This window comes from Neltuma alba, unplaced genomic scaffold (genome assembly GCF_004799145.2).
Source record: "Neltuma alba isolate B1F8T4 unplaced genomic scaffold, ASM479914v2 tig00004443_pilon, whole genome shotgun sequence".
NCBI lineage: Eukaryota > Viridiplantae > Streptophyta > Magnoliopsida > Fabales > Fabaceae > Neltuma > Neltuma alba.
Window position 1 is genome coordinate 26,138 of NW_021633708.1, and position 19,406 is coordinate 45,543.

At 36.9% G+C, this 19,406-nt stretch overlaps 2 protein-coding genes and 1 pseudogene across 2 annotated transcripts; 2 read left to right on the top strand and 1 right to left on the bottom strand.

The window, feature by feature from the left end:
- Window positions 1–2,504: 2,504 nt before the first annotated feature.
- On the top strand, window positions 2,505–8,485 carry LOC114744772 (COP1-interacting protein 7). Its single transcript, XM_028932930.1, has 9 exons — window positions 2,505–2,897; window positions 2,994–3,170; window positions 3,922–4,049; window positions 4,696–4,748; window positions 4,828–4,877; window positions 4,984–5,136; window positions 5,398–5,636; window positions 6,082–7,829; window positions 7,945–8,485. Exons 1-9 carry the CDS (start codon window positions 2,839–2,841, stop codon window positions 8,158–8,160), a joined length of 2,823 nt encoding a protein of 940 aa, XP_028788763.1. The 5' UTR covers window positions 2,505–2,838; the 3' UTR covers window positions 8,161–8,485.
- A 3,451-nt stretch (window positions 8,486–11,936) lies between these two features.
- Window positions 11,937–15,761, top strand: LOC114744765 (uncharacterized protein At4g04980-like). Its single transcript, XM_028932928.1, has 11 exons — window positions 11,937–11,996; window positions 12,134–12,274; window positions 12,429–12,623; window positions 12,993–13,088; window positions 13,184–13,313; window positions 13,437–13,542; window positions 13,636–14,559; window positions 14,676–14,841; window positions 14,933–15,097; window positions 15,185–15,349; window positions 15,450–15,761. The coding sequence occupies exons 1-11, from the start codon at window positions 11,937–11,939 to the stop codon at window positions 15,621–15,623; spliced, it is 2,322 nt and encodes a 773-aa protein (XP_028788761.1). The 3' UTR covers window positions 15,624–15,761.
- Window positions 15,762–17,471: 1,710 nt separating this feature from the next.
- On the bottom strand, window positions 17,472–19,374 carry LOC114744767 (polyphenol oxidase, chloroplastic-like; annotated as a pseudogene).
- Window positions 19,375–19,406: the final 32 nt, after the last annotated feature.

Sequence of the window (19,406 nt, forward strand, 5' to 3'; positions counted from 1 at the left end):
ATTGAAAGGCATCAACTATCATGTTGTGGGGTTGATTGCGAAATGTTTGGCATGTTGTTACATAGAAGGGAATATCTGAAAAACTATTAATATGGTGTGAACAACTCATTCATAACCCCACAACAAATGCAACTACATATTTTATTATATCATATGTAGGTATATAAATAACAACAAGTTCTCTTTTTCCAGCTCAGAGTTATTATTTAGCCTTACAGCTGTTTCGCAGTTGGCATCAGATCCATTTCCACACATATTTTTCTCTCTAAATTATAACAACAGAATTACATTTAAAGTATTTTTATAAGTTATTACAGTTACATTTATTGGTATACATGAGGTGTAAAGCCTCGCTAGATTTCCTTGTCTCCCAAATTCAAATCTCACACGACACTTATGCTGGGAGGACTTATCTGGCACATTAAATAAAAGATTTTTTTTTCCTTTTTACGGGAAAAATTATTCTTACCGCTGAAAGATGTTGGTGTACATGAAAGGTGAAAATATAAATAAAATATTTGTGAAAACTTGAACAGACTATTTTGGCCCAAAGAAGTTATATTCGCTAACATTTCAGTAAACTCCATGTCGGTCTACTTTTGACTCATCTTTCATAAATCACAATTAGGATAAAAGCGATTTACTAACTCCATTCCTCTTTTCTGTATATACACCGACAGTACAAGCGCAATTAAGGTTTATTTAAATTTAAATCGATACATTAACTAAAATAATATTTAGTGGGACCCTAATATATATATTCTTTCAGTCCTAAATATAAGACCCTTATACACACGTGTATAAGGGTCTTATATTTAAAACCGAAGGAGTATAAGACCTATTTTGTATTACATTAAAAAATAGATCTTATATTTAGGATCGAAAAAGTATATATATATTGAGTTGAGTAAAAGCATCTGGATTTTTCTTAAATAAAGTTGAGGGCGCGAATTTTGTAAATAAAAAAATTATGATAAAAACTCTTCTCAATTGGTCGAGCTTGGAGTTGAATAAATGGATGAAAAAAATGGTTAGCTTTTTATTTTCATGCATAACAGACATATATTCAAAATGCTAATTCAGCGGGAAGATCCGAAGATGTACAATATACTAATTAAAATTTTCAGAATGATTATGATTATATATATAGAGAGACACATATATCGTCACTTTAAAATTTCAATAGACCGCTTGTACTGTTTTATGCTTTATTAATACCCTAATACAATCTAATGATATATTTAAAGAGTATTTATGGAAAAGGATCTTTTAATGAAATATTCTTAAAATTATTATAATTTAAGTTATTTAATTTTTTAGGCTGTAGAAAAATCTCAAAGAAACAATTATTTTAAAATAAAGGGTGATTCATAATTAACATAATTGTAGGCTTTAATATAACATCTAATCTGTAGTTAAAAGTTAATTTGAATTGCAAATTAAATATTATCTTTTGTTCTAAATATAAGAGTTATTTGACTAATTTAATTATATTAAAAAAATTAGTTAAACTAGTTATTCATAACAAATATAACTTTATCTTTCTAAAATATTTTTTTTAGCCATGACTATTTATAAATAGAAACTTCTTTAATATATATAATTAATAAAAATACTTTAACAAATAAATTGATATTTTATATTTAAAACTAAATCAGATTATAACGACTTATTTATTGTATTAAACATGGAAGGTAATCCCCCAAATATAAATGAAAATTTTGAGCACCAACGAATTTGCCAGGTTTTGAAGGACAGCGAAGGTTGGAAAGGCAATCAATTATAATTAAATCAAAGATAAGTAATTTATGAGAATTTATACGAATAAAATTAAAATCGGATATATTATCCGCAGACCACAAGTCACCATGAAAGCAACATAAGAAACAATCACCCTGAAAACCTCACAAGTCACAACACAGCCTCCTTTTTTGGAAGACATGTGAATATGTGATAAGCCTTCCAACCAACCAAAAAAAAGAAAAAAAGAAAAAAGAAAAGCTTCTATAAGCTTTTTTTGATTTTTTCCAAAGTACACTCTGTGGAGTTTAGATTTTAGAAGCCTAAAAACTTGTGGTCCCCGGGTTAAAAGCTAACCATGAACCGCCAAGTATGAGTTCAGATATTTTTTATTTTTTTACTTACTATAATTTATTTTTATGCAAATAATTAAAACAAGTATTAAGTGCATGGTTCCAGAGAGTGAGAAGAAAGAGTATTATTATTTTGGGAAAAAACTCATCTTCAACAAGATTTTTATATTTATTATCTCAATTTTTTAATTATATACGGTCATATTTTTTTGTTTACTGTAAATTTATAATTATTACGTCAAGTTTTTTAATTTTACATGGATATATTTTTTTGATGTAAATTTATAACTAAATTTCACGAGAAGAAAGCACGCAATAATTAGACCCTTTTTCACCTACCTCATCAAAGACCAAAAACCCAAAGTGCTTCTCTGATCTTGCTTTCTCTCTCTAATCCCAGTAAAATCCCTCATACTCATGACCGGAGGAGTTAGATCTAGCTATGATAATAATTATACTTTACTATATTGCATGTGGAATCCTATAATGTCCGAATTTACACTCCAAGGTGACCAAAGCTGCATCTAAGCATCTTCCTGCTGGCTCTCTCTCTCTCTCTCTATAGTCTATACTCTCACCGTCCCATGGCCAGCTTAGACCCAATGCGATGATGGCCACGTTCCGCAACTTCACAGCTTGCACTACCCAACACTCAAACTAAAAGCTTTTCTTAATGTTCACGGACAATAAGTGAGCATTCCTTATTGTGCAGTGAAGATTATGCTCTGACACTCTGCTGACCCTCATGGATTCCAAGGCCGTTCTCGATTATGCTCTGTTTCAACTCACCCCAACAAGAACTAGGTGGGTTTTCACGCTGGTTTTCTCCTTGGACACCTAAATTTGTGTTTACTGTATCGCCTTGTTCTCCATTTCATTCTATTGTGTGTCTGTTTGTAGATGTGAGCTGGTCGTGTTTTCTGGGGGTGCTCATGAGAAAATAGCTTCTGGTTTGTTCGATCCTTTTGTTTCTCACTTGAAATTCGCAAAAGATGAGATCTCCAAGGGTGGATACTCAATTAAGCTTCTCCCACCCACCCTCCCTGCACTTTGGTTCTCCAAAGCCACATTTGAGAGGTGATTGTCTCATGATATGGAACTTTACTTGGCAGTTTTGATGTCTCTTAATGATGGGGTTTGAACATAATTCATCGTTTGTTCTTCAAGTAGTTTCTACCATGGTACTCATTAATGCTCGCATAAATAATGGATTTTTCACTCAAATAGCGAAAACCTGCAATTTCTTTCTGTGTAATAGGATTGAATCTAGCAATGGGATGCCCACTAACTTCTCGATTAAATGTCTCAATGTGTGTGATAACTCTTATTTGAGAATTAGCCCTCACGTTAAAAACTTGTGGTGCTGGGAATTTTCTCAGTATTTACAATTCAGTAGTCTCGAATCAGTGGGTTCAATGACTGGAATGCAGATCTCGATTAATAACTTTTTATGATGTGGATCATCGAATTAATTTATTTGGTTTTGTGGGCTTATAGAACACAAGTTTATTGGATCAACGATTTTTGTAGGCTGGAGGCCTAGAAAATGGATAAGACTTGAGAGGACTAAGATACAGTAGGATACTCGAAAAGGTGCGGACAAAGAAAGGAAGCTGTAGGATTTGCTTAGAATTTAGGATCTTCTGCATTTTTCCCTGCGCAAGCCTCTCTGCTCCTCTAAGTAGCATTTGTATAGATCCAACGTGCAGATTCGTTGGGCTAATTTTGCTTCTTTCATTTTTGTTTTTCTGGTTATCAGCTTCCCTCTTCTCATTCTTCTTCTCCTGTTATTGGTTTGGGTTGGGTTGGGGGCGATTGATTTTTACAGATTTGTGCGCTTTGTCAGCACACCGGCTATCTTGGAGAGATTTGGCAGCATTGAGAAGGAGATCATGCAGACTGAAAGCTCATATGACGCTAACAAGTTATCAATGTCTAATGTAACTTTCGATGAAGGTATGGTCAAGAACTGCCACTTAAACATGCTTGTGGATTTTTCTTTAGTCATTAGGTTATAGGTATTCTGTTGTAATCGACATCTGTATAATCAATGTGGATATAAAATATGAAATTTATAATAAGCTGATGCACTATTCAATAATCGTGAACAGTATGATTTATTCCTTAATCTTTGTACAGTTTATGTGGGCTCACCTAATAAGTTAAACGATCATGCATGTTGGTTAGTTACAGCACTTAAGGCACTAACAAAAGGGAAAGCAAGTCAAAGATTAGACAATCACTTTATTCTTGTGGTTACGCTTCAGCTAATGAAATTACAGGAAACCCTTCTTATTCTGTATATTGGTTTCCTTCACAGTAAATTCAAGTTTAAATCTTCTTTTCAATGAAATATTTGCTTGTTTTTAAAGAAAATTATGAAAAAATAGCCATTGAATACTAATTTTTTTATATTTTTGTTATGAAATGGTTGATGTACACATCGCTTGCAATTTTATTTATGATTCCCCCTCGTTTCTCTGTTCTGTGTAACTCCCTGCATTTTCTGGAGAAGTGACAGTGTAAATAATATTCTATACACTTTCTTCACTTAATTAATCACCATTTTAGTCATTTTCTACTGATTTCTGTGGTGTACCAGGAATCGTGTCACAATCCAGTGGCAATGCCAGTAGGTTAAGTGATTCTTCAAAGGTATTGTCTCTAATAAAATCACTCAAATTTACCTTAAACTTCTCCCAGTCAATTAATTTATGCTCTGTGTTTGTATCAGCTAAATGGTGAACTTGAAGGTTGTGAAAACAAAGAAGAGGAAAACTCAAAGTATCTTCTTATCTTTATATCTAATTGCTGCCAATTAAATTATCTCAATTTGCTTGCAAGTTCATCAACGGTTAGGACTAACACATTCAGTTTCCATAATGATAAGGATGTCTCTACAGCGTCTGTTAGAGTCTCGATTGGCACTGCTCCGGAAAGAGCAAGCAATGGCTTATGCACGTGGCCTTGTTGCTGGATTTGAAATTGATAATATTGATGATCTCATATGCTTTGCAAATGCATTTGGAGCATCCCGTTTAAGGTGAGAACTGGATATATTTAAGTTATAAGCGATTACTTGTAAACCATAAAGTGTAATATTGTCATCCCGCATATTGAGTTTGAAAGATTACATGTATATCGGACAGAATTTTTCATACCATGGAACTGCTTCCTCTAATTAAGATATGCTACATCACCTAAAACTCATCCAGCATCTATGGCAAATCTTTCCCCTAATTGGCATAAACCTTCAGTTCAGTTTCTAAGGTTGAATCTAAATCTAAGGATGTATTATGTATAGGGAAGCGTGTATTGGTTTTAAGGAATTATGGAAGAAAAAGCATGGGGATGATCTTTGGATAAAGGAAGTCGCTGCCATGCAGTCATGCTTACCACCAGCACTCTCGTTTTCTGGAGCATCAGGAATTATTCTAGCCAATGAAGTTCCTACCCCTGATCAGAACAAGATTGATAATTCCAAGGAAAGTCTTTCTTCTAGTGATGACACATCAAACTCTTCCGCGTCAAACAGAAAAGAAGGTATTATTTTGTTCTTTTTTGAATTTCCCAAGCTTAGTCACATCACGTAAATTGTATAGGGACTTCAGTTATCTTAGGTGAATCTCACTATTTAACATCTTTATGGTTTCTTATTGTATTTATTTTATTTGTCACTCAGTTGTGTACTGCAGTCTGATTCAGTTCCTAAAAACTTCTTCATTATGTTTTCATGATGCACTCTTTGTTGTCTATTTTTCCTCTTATTCACCCTTTCGCAATGCAGTGCAGTGCAGTGCAGAAAAAGATTGAATGCATATAATGCTGCTTGGCATTGGATATGCCGCCTAAGTCAGAACATTTTTACAAACCTTAATTTTGCGTAATGGAAATGAATTATGGAGATCCGTGTTTATTTCCAGTAATCACACTGTCGTTTTCTCACAAATTTAAAGAAACCTTAGCTTGTAACGGATGCTTTGTGCAGATGACAAATTGCCTCCTTCAGATCAGGTACCATCATATCCTGCAAATGTTCAGATGCCAATGCCATGGCCTTACAATGTACCTCCATTCATGTACAATCTTCAAAGTCCCATGCAGCAAGTGCCTCCATATCCAGGATACCCTTTGACTAATATGCAGTCCGTTCCTCCATACCTTCTAAGAAATATGCATTGGCCTTCCAACCTGGAGAATTCTAACGTTAATCTACCTAGGCAGTCTAATTCTCAGAAGAAGAAGTCTTCTGCAACTAGAAAGGAGAAATCTCTTTACAAGCAAGAATCGGAAGATTTAGAAGACCAGCAGACAGAGTCTAGTGACCCTGATTCCATGAGTGAATCAGATTCAGATGGGGAGTCAGACTCAAAGCATTCCCTGAAGGATGATTCAAAAAAGAAAAAGCACAGAAGAAGATCTGGAACTGTTGTAATTCGCAATATTAATTACATCACTCCAAATAAGAAAAATGGAAATGAGGGTAAAGCCTCGGATGAATCATCTATAGATGATGATGATGTCATTGATGAAAAAAATATTAAACAGAAGGTCAATATTGCACTTGAATCATTGCAGAAGGTTCACAAGGTTGACAAACATGCTAATAAGAAAAACGGAGTGGCCCAATCAAATGGTGCTTCTGAGCCGGAGCTACGTGAAAATATGAGCGATGCATCTGAGGGAGGGAAGACAAATGAGAACTGGGCTGCTTTCCAGAATCTTTTAAAGATAGATGAGGATACAGGCAATGATGCAGCAGAAAGGCTGCAGCCAATTGATGTTCAGGCTGATCAATTTGTGGCAAGAAATTCTGAAGATCGAATGTCATATGCTGCTGATCCGTCTCATGACTTGGAATTCAAAAAAGTTCCAAAGCAGATGAAAGTCCCAAATGACTCTTTTATTGTAACTCAGAGAGATGGAGGAAATGAAGGGGGAGCTAAGTTTGATGATTATGTAGACAGCCGTGCTCCAATTGGAAAAAGTAGGGACAACATGGGTGAGGAGATAATGTTTTCACATAGGTCTGAAGAATCTGGAAACGACATTGGTTACTCATTATCTACTTGTGTTTCTAACTCTTCAGTAAACAAGTTTACAAACGCAGAAGATTGGTTTGTTGCTGATCATTCAGAGAACACGAAGAGCCTGGAAACAGCAATTTTGCCAGCAGTGTTCGATGGTGATCGCATTTTATCATCAGTGGATTCCCATGCTGAAAAAAGAAACGGAAGCACTCCAGTTGATGATTCATTCATGATACAGGGTCAATTGGCCCATCATGATCGGCCTGATTCTCAGTGGAAGACTGACATTAGCATAGTGGCAGATCTAAATTCAGCCGGCAAGCTGGAAAATGACGCACATGTTTCACAAAGTAAACATGAATCGTTGAAGAATCAGGAGCCAAATGACCTTTGTGTGGTTCTCCAACGGGATTCTGGGTTAGGCCCTGTTGAGGCCTCTTGGACAATGGACTATGAAATTGACTTTTCATACACAGATAGAAGATCCTCTGTTGATGATTTAAACAATGAAGTGAACAAAAATCTTCCTGGCAGTCCGAAGAAAATTAACAAAAACAAAGTTCCAGCAACAAGGAATTCAGCAAGAGAAGAAAAGACTAAACCTTTGCGTGGATCCCTCGGAAGGGGCAGGCCAGAAATCTTTTCTAGGAACAAAAAGCCATCGACTATAAGCAGGCCCATCGTTCATAAGAGCAAACTGGAACAGGTAGGGTTCAATCTGCAGTTGCATTTTTGCACGTTGACATTTTACATATTGAACCTACTTTTTGGTTCGAAGCAAGTGTTCTTAACATTGATCTATAATCTATGGTGGTGATCAGGAAGAAGAAACTCGGAAAAGGATGGAGGAACTGTTGGCTGAACGCCAGAGGAGAATAGCAGAAAGAACTGCAGCTAGTGGCCTTGCTCGAGCAACATCAAAGAAAGACCAAGTTGAAAATAAAATAGCGAGGGTGTCCGCCAGAAGTGACAAGAATAGGACTCAGTCCATGAAGGAGACGAACAAGATAAGTTCTGTCAGAGTCAGAGCTGCTTAGCTAAACTATTAGTACTTCCTATCATTAAATATACTGTGTCATCATGTCATTTGTGTCAATATGAACTAGGCGCCTAATGTGGTCAAGTACCCGGTCGATTTAAGTTCAGAGATTTCATTCATTCTCGTGTATTATCATAGAACAATAAAGGTTATGCTGTGAAATAGATGTATACCACCATTGTCAACCCCCAGTCTTCTGCAATTTCATTGTTCGCTGCATCAAACCTTGCGTATCTTTGTTTTTTGGGTGCAAATATCTGTAAAATAAATGCTCCATGGTATTTGTTTTTGTGCAAATAAAGAACAAACCTGGTGTATATGTACATATATATGTGCGCGCGCGCGCGCGTGTATGGATATATGAATGCAGACATGTGCACTATACTCTTTTTGCTGTCAAACTGGAATAGTTATTGTACATTTGGATGGAGTCAATATGTTGTTTTCGCCTACGGCTTATGAATGGTATCTCGCCCCTACATTTTTTCTTTTTTTCATTCGATGTTGATTGGTTGACACTTTATGGCCGAGCAGTCTCTGGCCCAAATATGATGAGGTAGGTTTGAATGAGTGAAAAACAGAATCATTGATTATAGTTTTTAGTTGTGAATGGGGAAATTACTAACAGGAGGATTTTTTTCCCACCTTCAACGACCCATCAAGAGGTGCGTGGAAGATAATGAAAGGAGATCAGAGTATACCAAGTAACAAGTCATTTGGATGGTTGGCGGAGCACTTGGATGCGAGCATCTTGCCACCAACATATGAATCTGTGGGTAAGAAAATGATGATTGCTGGGGATAGAGGCATGGCCGGCCGATGACGAGGTTGGGGAAGAAGACGGCAGGAGCACAAGAAAATGTCTGCTTTTGGCAGATAAAAACAAAAGGGAAAACTAATCCCCAAGTCCTTATACTTTACATCAATTTTGAATTAGGTCCCCATAGATTGATTTGTTTGAATTGGGTCCTCGCACTTAGGCCCGTTAAGCACGTTGGTCCTTCAGCATTTAACACCGTTAATGTTAGGTGAAGTGGCTGAAAAATGAATGAGTTGGCTGCTGACTGTGCTGCCATTTGAATTAAAAAAATATGAGCTGTCACCCTTCCACTACTGAATAAACAAAATATCTACAAACATCGATATTGACTGGTACAAAAAATTAAAAAATGCCCGCCGCTTTGCTATAACCTCACCGCCGACATCCGGAACATCATTCCCAGGAGCAAGCATCCCTTGTATTCATCTTCTAGGATAAAACTCGGGAAATTAACAGTGTCAAAGCAATTAAAGTATAAAAGAGAAAGATAGAACCCTCGTCCGCTACTGATCTCCCCCAGCATCTCCCTTCCTCCATCAGGACCATACAATCAACACGTCCTAGATTTGCCAACATAGAAGCTGTGAGTTTGGGTTTTGATGGGTCTTGGGCTTGAAAAGAAGAATAGATATATGCAACTCTTGAATAATTTTCACTTTAAATATGTAAGGGTCATGATTTCTGAACAATGGTTGTATTGGTCGATATTTTCAATGGTGGTTTTGATGAACAGGACAAAAGAGGACAAACATGAGTACCTGAGGTCTGAGTAATAGGAAGGTGTAAAATTTACAAAAAGGGGGGGGGGGAAACATCTTGGGCTCAATACAAAAATTAAAGAACAAAAGAAATTATGGCCTTCCCCTCTGCTGTCATGAAGCTAAAAAAGACTGATTTAGTGGGTTTAAGGGAGTACTGTGCTCAATAAGAAATGTCAGTTCACTCTTACTCATGATTTTGCTATATGGCTTGGTGTATGGCTAGCCTGATTCTCCAGATTTCGTCCTAGGATCTGAACACGAGGAGCGATGCTTGTTTGGCATTCATGATCTCGGTGGCGATGTTACAGTAAAGAGTGACGACGAAGATATGGACCTTATCTTGGGCGTTCATGATATTTTTTTTTTATGCACAAGGAGGGAAACAAGTCGCGGCTTATGTGGATAAATATATTCAGCCAACTCAGCTAATATTAACGGTGTTAAGGGTTCAGGGACCAACAGGTTTAACAGACTTAAGTGTGAGGGTCTAATTCAAAGAAACTAATCTATAAGGACCTAATTCAAAATTAATATAAAGTATAAAGACTTCAGGATTAATTTTCCCAAAACAAAATGTCAAATGATAGATCACGGGAAAAGGAGGGATGGCGGATATAGGATTGCTCATTCCTTTCATTTTTTTCGATGGAATGAGGATTGCAAAGCAGACATAAATCTTGCAACCAAACATTTTTTGTCGCCGAATCCCCTTTCCGTTCCCGTGAATGCTATCAAATCTCTTGCACCCAAACTGTATAGATTTTGTGCGTGTGTGTGTGGGTTTTTTCTAAAAGGAATACAAGAGTAGTTAGTTTTTTACCATCAAGTTCAGTTAATTATAATTATATACTACCTTCAGTTCTATTTATAAGACCTCGTTTATAGACTACAAATAAAATCTTATTATTAGGACTATTAAGGATTTCAATTTCCTAGAATATATGTTGTATACAATTATACGAGATCTAGTTGTCGAGCCTACCACAACCTGCGAATCGTTTTTTTTTTAATTTTTGGGGGAAGGAGTCGTCTTTCTCGCTTCGTACAACCACTGTTATTAATTTCCTAGCTAGTATGTTTATTAATTATAAATCTCCAGCAAAACATTTATTTATTTATTGCCAACTAACAAAACATGTATTATATACTATATGATTATACTTCCCCATTCCGAAGGTATACCAGATGGGACAGGAATGAATGTGAGCCCACGTCGTTTGTTCAATATCAAAAAAATAAAACAAAATACAAATTTTATTTTCCAATCAGCTGATTTCCAATTAAAAAAAAATTCTGAATTATGAACATTCAATTATTAAATTCAATGGCCACGTGATTTCACATCTTTTGTGATATAAACAAGTAGTGCTTTCCAAGTGTCATATTGACGCCGCAATCTGCATTATATCAATGAAAAAACAAAGAAAAATTGTGTTGTTGTTAATTAGTCAATTCATTAGAAGTTATTAAAACAATTAATAATTAAATCATGTTTAACCCTCCAAAAAAATAATTAGAGCATAAGAATCAGGAAACATCAATAAAATGGTTAGGTTAGGTACGCAAAGAGATCAATCATATATCCCAAGAACTCAGAAACAATAATTTGTTGAAACTGAAAATAAATTTGCTTAAATTTAGAACTCGTCACCATCTAATCAAAAGTTTTCTGTTTAATTAGCACCTTAACCTCTTGATGTGCACTGATTAACAGCATTAACGAAAACTACAACTAATCTCTCCTAATGCTCTAGTTAATTAACCTTATAACCCTTTCCTCCTCCTTTCTTTCTCCTTGGCTTTCACCCTTTTCTGAAAGTTCCCTCGTCAAATTCTCCACTTTCTAATTCAACTTCACCACCATTAACACATGGTGTAGTGTCTTGATAATATATATACATCTTATATATTAATTTACGCCAACAATTTTTCTTTGAAAGCTTTCTTATTCCACAAGCAGCTTTGAAGAATTCTATTGTCAATAATTAATTCCACTTAGTTATTTGTCTTGAAGGGGTTTTGATCTCTTCAAATTCAAAGCAACATTCCAGAATGATTCCACGCGTTTTGTGAACATAGTGGTCTGCAACTCCGACTTCTTCTTCTTCTTCTTCTTCTTCTTCTTCTTCTTTTATTATTATTATTTTTGTTTTAGTCAAATCAATATAAAGGTTCAGGATTTTCATGGCTACCATGGGTTTCTGTGGCTTGAAGCCGTTGTTCCATCGGCGTAGCAAGACGTTTGCTTTCGAGGTAAGATTCTTCCTCTTTTCTTTGCTGTCCTTATCCCTTTGAGACATATGACCCACAAGAATTAGTTCACATTAATTCGGATCGAACCAGCATTTAGTGACATAGAGATAATCTTTATTTCTTTAAACCCCATTCAGATCAAACTTTTAGAGTTTGGAAAAACTGGGATTTCTGATACTTCATTGTCCTCAAACATGTGTGTCGTTATTGTTATTTTTCATGATGATATGGTGGCCGTCAATTTCAAGCTTTCACTTTCCTGGAAAACTGGAACTGTTGTATGTCGTGTCATTTGTATTATACTTTCAGCAACCAAATTATTAGCTTCAAATTCTCTCTGATATCTGCAGTATAAATTAAAGAAATTTTCGGGTAGAGAGGGATTTAAATGTTGATCAGATTTTGTGAGTGCAAGTATAATTTCATTTGCAGGCAATGAAAGGCCAAAGCACGCCCAGGAATATGAAGCCATCGAAATTTAAGAAAAAAAGAAGAGAAGAGACTATGAAGAGTTCAGTTGTGAGTGCAGACCAAAAGGTTCTCATGATGGAGCTCCAAAAGAAGATCTTGGTCTTCAGGGACATCTTGGACCTCCCTCCTTGTGATCCCTCTGCTTCATTACATGAGGTACATATGTCTGTGTGTGTACATTTATATATATATATATATATATAATACTTCTCTGGTCCTTAATATAATAACTAATTACTAAGTTAATTTTGGTCCTAAATATAAGATCTATTTCTCATATTTATGAATTTTTTCTAAATTACCCCTATGGATACTCTCTCAACCATAATCAACCAAGTGAGGGAGTGGGGATATTAAGAAAGATGATTATGGTATTTTAGAAAAAACATGTCATATTTCTTATAATTAACTAACTTATCTAACTTTTTTAATCTAATCAAATCAGTTAAATAAGTCTTATATTAAGGACCGGAGGAGTATATATTGTGCCTATATAGTTTATCTTACATGTCAAATGATATGCAGCTGGTAATTAAGACACTGGAGAATCTGCAAAGGCTTTACCCAGAGGTGATACCAGGGAATGAAGTGGCAGAGATTAAGAACAAGTTTATTGATGAGGTTTATTATTCATATATACCTAATCTATTTGAAATGTTTATATCTTAATGTGAATTTAAATCATAGCAGAATTTACTGACTTTTTTTTTTCACAGCGTCTAGCCTACTTCTGCAAGGCTTTGAAGTCTCTTGGAGAGTCATGGCTTGTGAACAATAATGATTCTATGGTCAAGTTCAACTTTGAGTTCCCTTCATGTAAAGACGGAGGCAATATGCAGCAACTAGGTATGCCTTTAATTTGCTTCAAATAAAAGTACAAAACCTAAAGAGATTGTAAATGTCATGGTTGGTTTAAACTGATGTATATAATTCGAGGACTTAATTAGTACTCTGTTTTTTTTTTGGCAGGTGAAGCTTTAATGGCGACACTGAATCAGTTGATAAAAATAATAGGGAGTGAGAAGTTTGAGGTGAAGGAAGAGGAAGAGCAGAAGAAAGAGCTGAGATACAGCTTGTCGTTTACGGATAGTAACTACTCTTTCAGCTCGCCGCCCATCACACCCACGTCGGTTCTTCCACAAGAGATCAGATATTCTTATTCCTACAGACAGAATAATCAGAATAATAATGGAGAAAGCCCGCCAAGAAGTTCATCGGCTTCATCATCTTCCTCGTCGTCATCACTTCTCTGGTCTCTCAGGCTTGAAGCTCTGGGAAAGTTGAGTCCTCTTGATATCAAGCGCTTATCCTTCCACATGCCACAACCTGACACAGCACAAGAGAAATTATCAAAAGCTGAGGAGGATGATAAGAATAATGATAATATGGAAGTGGATGGTAAATTTGAAAAGGACAATTCAGAGGATCTTGTTTTTCATATGGATGCATCGGAGGAATCTGTTTCTGATACTCCAAATGATCATACAATGTCTGAAACACATCTTCCAATTAGCCATTCACCTTCATCACCTCCTCCTCCGCCGCCACCCCCACCATCACTGCCTCAATTGCAGCAAAATGCAGTAGTCGTGGAAGCACCACTGCCGCCTCCTCCTCCGTCGCGACCCCAGTTGCAGCAAAATGCGACGGTAGTAGGCCCAAGACCGCCGCAGCCACCTCCTCCTCCGCCATCCGCACCTAGCTTGCAGCAAAATGCAGCAACGACCAATTCTCCGCCGCCACCTCCGCCTCCCCTTCCTCTGCGGCCAGGTTCAGCTCCACCACCCCCTCCACCCGTGCTCCCACCAGGAGGCGGAGTTCCGGCCCCTCCACCTCTGACGCCACCAGGAAATGGAGGCACCCCTCCGCCGCCGCCTCCAGGTGGCGCAGGCAGGTGCCTTCGTCCCAAAGTGACAACCAAGTTGAAAAGATCGTCCCACATAGGCAATCTGTATCGAACTCTCAAGGGAAAAGTGGAAGGATCGAGCTTGAATGCCAAATCATGTGGTGAGAGAAGGAGTCCGATTGGGCAAAGCACCGCCGCCGGAGGAAAACAAGGCATGGCCCAAGCTCTTGCAGAGATGACCAGAAGGTATCTTATTTTTGACTTTCACGTACGAGTTTTACCTTGTAGTCAAGATAGATTTTCATAGAGCTTTACATATTAAAGGAAATATATGTATCTAACCTCTTTACTATTCTGATTAGATCATCTTACTTCCAACAAATAGAGGAAGACGTTAAGAAGTACTCAAAACAAATCACAGAGATGAGATCTTCAATATCTAACTTCAAGACGAACGATATGACAGAGTTGGTCAATTTCCACAAAGTTATTGAATCTGTACTTGAGAATCTAACAGATGAATCACAGGTCAGTTCAGTATGATCCAATATTAGTGTTATATTTTAGTTCTTTTATGACTATCTATGAGGATGGTGAAAGAATTTTAATGGCCGTGTAGGTGTTGTCACGATTTGAAGGTTTCCCCACGAAGAAGTTGGAAGCTATAAGAATGGCAGCCGCGCTATACAATAAGTTATATTCAATAGTGTCAGAGCTTCAAAATTGGAACATAGTGCTTCCCTCGGATCAGTTTCTGGACAAGGTTGAACGTTATTTCAACAAGGTGATTCCTCGAGCTAATAAACTAAATACAACAATACAATACACATAGAGGTGATGTTAACACATTAAAGTGCATAATAACATGCAGATAAAGACAGAAGTGGATGCATTGGATCGAACCAAAGAAGAAGAGTGCAAGAAATTTAAGAGTCATAACATCGAATTCGACTTCACCATTCTCATAAAAATCAAGGAAGCAATGGTGGATGTTTCCTCCAACTGCATGGAGTTAGTGTTAAAGGTAGGTGTGTGTGTGTGTATTTATTCTTCATCACAACAGCTTCCTCTGATGTGTTATATGAACAGTTTTATCATACACACATATATAATCTTAGCCTTTATAACATGAACAGGAGAGGCGCGAAGATTCAGGATCAAAGGGTAAAAATGGGAATGCAAGAATGTTATGGAGGGCTTTTCAGTTCGTATTTAGGGTTTACACTTTTGCTGGTGGGCAAGATGACCGAGCAGACAAGCTTACGAGAGAACTAGCTCGAGAAATAGAAAGCAATCCCATCAACGCATGATTTTATTTATTGCAAGCCTTCATTTAAACTCAATTTAGTAAACAGACTTTCTAAGATAAAGAATATATCTTCTATATATACTTGATACACACAAACACACACACAGGCACACTGTGCTATATTATATTATAAGACTAAACAGCAAGTTGGTGATGAGGTTAATTGTTGCAGCAATATATGCGCACCCATCATCACAGAATCCCTTTTTCCATTGTAGTTTTTGAGGGAGATTTATTAATAATTAATTGTGATTTAGATTACAAAATTGCAATAACCTCATGTGTACCGGAAGCACGAAGCTAAACCTGCAGCTTCTCTTCTTAATTATGTTTGATCCATTTATTGATAATAATGATTTTATCTCTTTGTTTAAGGTCTGCTCGATCGTCCAGTATTTTATGTTAGTAGTACTTTTTCGATGCTAAATATATTGCTAACAAAATGAATCCAAGTACTATAGAGCTGGCATATGGGAGGAGAAATATAGTACCACCTCTAGTTTTAATATAAGAGTTAATTGACTAATTTAAGTATATTAAAAAAGTTTGTTAAGTTAGTTATTTATCATAAATAGGTTGTCTTCCTCAAAATACCTTTATTAATCATGTATATTAGCTAAAATTATTATTTGATAGAATATTTAATATGTGCAACTATAACAGGGACTATTTTGAAATAAACGATTAAGACTAAAGTACACATTTAGTCTTTAACTTTATATAAGATTTTACTTTGGTCTTTTAACTTTAAAATACTTTTAGTCCTAACCCTAAAATTGTTAGTCTTAAATGATTTTTTTTTTAACAATCATGATTATTTTGAATATTAAACTTAATATATTAGCATTTAGTAATGTTTTATTAGCATTCAAGAGCTCAATATCATCATTTTTTGTTAACAATTTTAAAATTAGATGGCTAAAAGTTTAATTTTTAAAGTTAAAGGACCAAAATAAAATTTTATGCAAAGCTAAAGAACTAAAAGTGTACTTTAGCTAATGATTAAATTGAGAGACAAAATGAATTAGAGTCTTATATTTAGAATCTTGAATATCAAATTAGTTTTTATATTAAGCATTGAACGTAACACTTAAAAGGATTGAATTTGCGACACGCAGTGTTTTGCAGAGGTCGATCAACTTGTTACTTCTTTTCTCTCTCTTTTTTTTTGTGTGCCTAAATTTGCCCCCAGCATTATAATATCGATTGGCGTATTTCATTTTACTTCTTCTCGATTGCATATATACGCAAGAGTCAAGTTGGAATAAATAAATGATTAGTTCCCCCGAATTTCACAATATATGAGTGTGTGTGCACGTGCATGCTAGCTAGCTAACTAGCTTGTGATGATGACGTAATTGTGAAGGGTTTCATATACGTTGACCAATTATAAAAACAGATGAATTTAACGAATTGACATAATTACCCTTTCTCTCAATGAAATTGCTTAAAGTAATCGCATTACCTAAATTCCAAATTCTCATATCTCAAAATGTCAAATAATTTAGGAAAGGAATTGTCAGATCCCTACACCGAGACTTACGGGGTAAACAAGTGTTTTTTTTTTTTTTAAAGAACTCTTTCATGTTAAAATATCAAACATGAGCTATAAATTTATCATATCTCATCGTCAAATTCTGGGAGATAACTGGGAATCACTGCACCCAGACTCGTTTGCTGAATATCATAGTTTTTGAAATCTTCTCCCCCATTAAATTATGAAACATGTATGAGCTGCAAATTACCATATCTCTAAGTTAAAATTTAAAAGATAATTGTGATGAGATCCCACAGCTAGACACATTATCCATATATCAACATTTGGAAGGATACGTATTGAACAATTATATTATCTCTGGCTGGTACATAATCAGGACATTGACGATCATAGCATTATATATTAACACAATAACTCCACCACATAACTAGAATTATTACCTCCTCTGTGCAAGGATAGTCATAGAATAGTATAGACCGAACATTATATTACTATTACACACCCTTATTTAATAATGAGACATGATAATTAATAAATTAGCGCTAAGATTTGTTCAATTCATTCATTCAGATACTCAATTCTGATACGTTCAATGGTAACGCGTCCATCCCCAGTCTGAGGCACGAGAGTGACGACCACGCTCCTGTCGTCATCAGCACCCAAATCCCGCAGCAACTCTGTAATCCCAAATCTCATATTAGTCTTCATCGTCAGCTTCTTGTGATGACGTGGCACGCTCACAAAACTTCCCGCCAACTCGGTTGTCGTGGGCCCACCGGGCCCGCTGAATTCACCTTCCCGGTGCACATACACATCAAACTTCACTGGGGAATCCCTCGAAGAAAACTCAATACCTTCAAGCACTAACACCTCCTCCGTCATTTCCTTCTTCTTCTTCTCCTCTCTTTCCACTACAGTACTCAGGGATAAGGGTAAAACCAGAGGGAACTGTACCTTAGCCCCATCGAATTTGTTCCCTAACTTTTTCATAAACTTGCTTTTGAAAGGTGAGGGCTTGGCTTCTTTCCATGGGATTTCAACATCTTGGTACATGTAGCCTAGCTTTCTGGTATCGAGGCAATCCTTGATTTTCACGCGTACGAGGTCCTTGTTCTCGTCGTAGAATAAGAACCCAGATTCCAACCAGTCTGGGTCTGTGATGTCCCGTCTCTTTCCACCCGGCAAAGTCTTCCAGATCTCCCACATTCGATCCACGTTGGCATGATGGGAATAGAAGATGGGGTCTCTTGCGGCGGTATTGAAGATTCCCATATCCTCACCGTGCGGCTGGCGGTTATCGCCGGTCCAGTCGTGCATCGTGTTGTGAGGAACGAGCTCTAAGGTGCCGCCCCCGTCGGGATCGCTATCTCCGGCCCGGTAAGCCGTTCCAAAGAATAAAGAAGGAAGCTTGGAACCGCTCACCATTTGCTTGTACATTGTTTTGAGATTTACATCCACTTGATCATCCCAACTTCTCTGCGTAAATTGAAAGTTAAAAAAAAAAAAAAATTGATGCGTGGATTGTAAATTTGTGCAATTCAAGAGAACCAAAGTCATACCTGGCGTTCACAGCCATTGAAGAGAAAATCCACAGGTGTTGGCGGTTGATGATTGGTGCTTCTGAGAGAGTCGTAAAGAGAGAGTGAGGATCCGTATATATCTCCGGAATCATCATGCCTGCTGGCGCATCCCAGTTCCAAAACGGGAGAGCAAAACTAGGGTCATTGATCAAGCTGGACAATATTCTCTCGTGGAAATAGAGGAACCAACGATGGAAGGGAAAGAAGAGCCAAGAACCGTGGATTTGAATGTCCAGATCAGGAAACCCTACTTGGTGATAAGCACCATCACAATAAGCACAGTGAACATTTGCTTGTTGAATGAAGTTACGAGGATCATCTAGTGGAAGAGCTTTCATGCGACGAACGGCTTCTTCGTATTTCTCTTTATAGCCTTCATCAACTAAATGAGCAGCTGGTCGGATCTTAAGCTTATAAACTGATGGAAATTCGAAGTCTTTTATGTATGGAGATGGTGGGAGGCAACAGTTGGTCCGCGTAGCACTGCTGAGGACCTCCGGCGATCCACACTCTGTGAGGTCCGGCGGCAGGATCGGCTTGGCGAAGGCGAATGGGTCATTCTGGTGAAGAGAACCGCAAAGGCCACCTAGACCTATGAGGAGGTTTCTTCTGGAAAGATCAGGGACTGCCTGGGAGTGATGGGTTTTAGGGTTTTTGGGGTTGAAGTCATCATCATCATTTGTGGCTTTGCACGCCACTAATTTGA

Excerpts from the sequence above, each read along its gene's own strand:
- LOC114744765 (XM_028932928.1), top strand. The coding sequence starts at position 11,937 with ATGGGTTTCTGTGGCTTGAAGCCGTTGTTCCATCGGCGTAGCAAGACG. Across the intron at positions 14,560-14,675 it reads CTTGCAGAGATGACCAGAAG|ATCATCTTACTTCCAACAAA; the intron begins GTATCTTATTTT and ends TATTCTGATTAG. Across the intron at positions 15,098-15,184 it reads TTGAACGTTATTTCAACAAG|ATAAAGACAGAAGTGGATGC; the intron begins GTGATTCCTCGA and ends AATAACATGCAG.
- LOC114744772 (XM_028932930.1), top strand. The coding sequence starts at position 2,839 with ATGGATTCCAAGGCCGTTCTCGATTATGCTCTGTTTCAACTCACCCCA. Across the intron at positions 2,898-2,993 it reads CTCACCCCAACAAGAACTAG|ATGTGAGCTGGTCGTGTTTT; the intron begins GTGGGTTTTCAC and ends GTCTGTTTGTAG. Across the intron at positions 3,171-3,921 it reads TCCAAAGCCACATTTGAGAG|ATTTGTGCGCTTTGTCAGCA; the intron begins GTGATTGTCTCA and ends TGATTTTTACAG.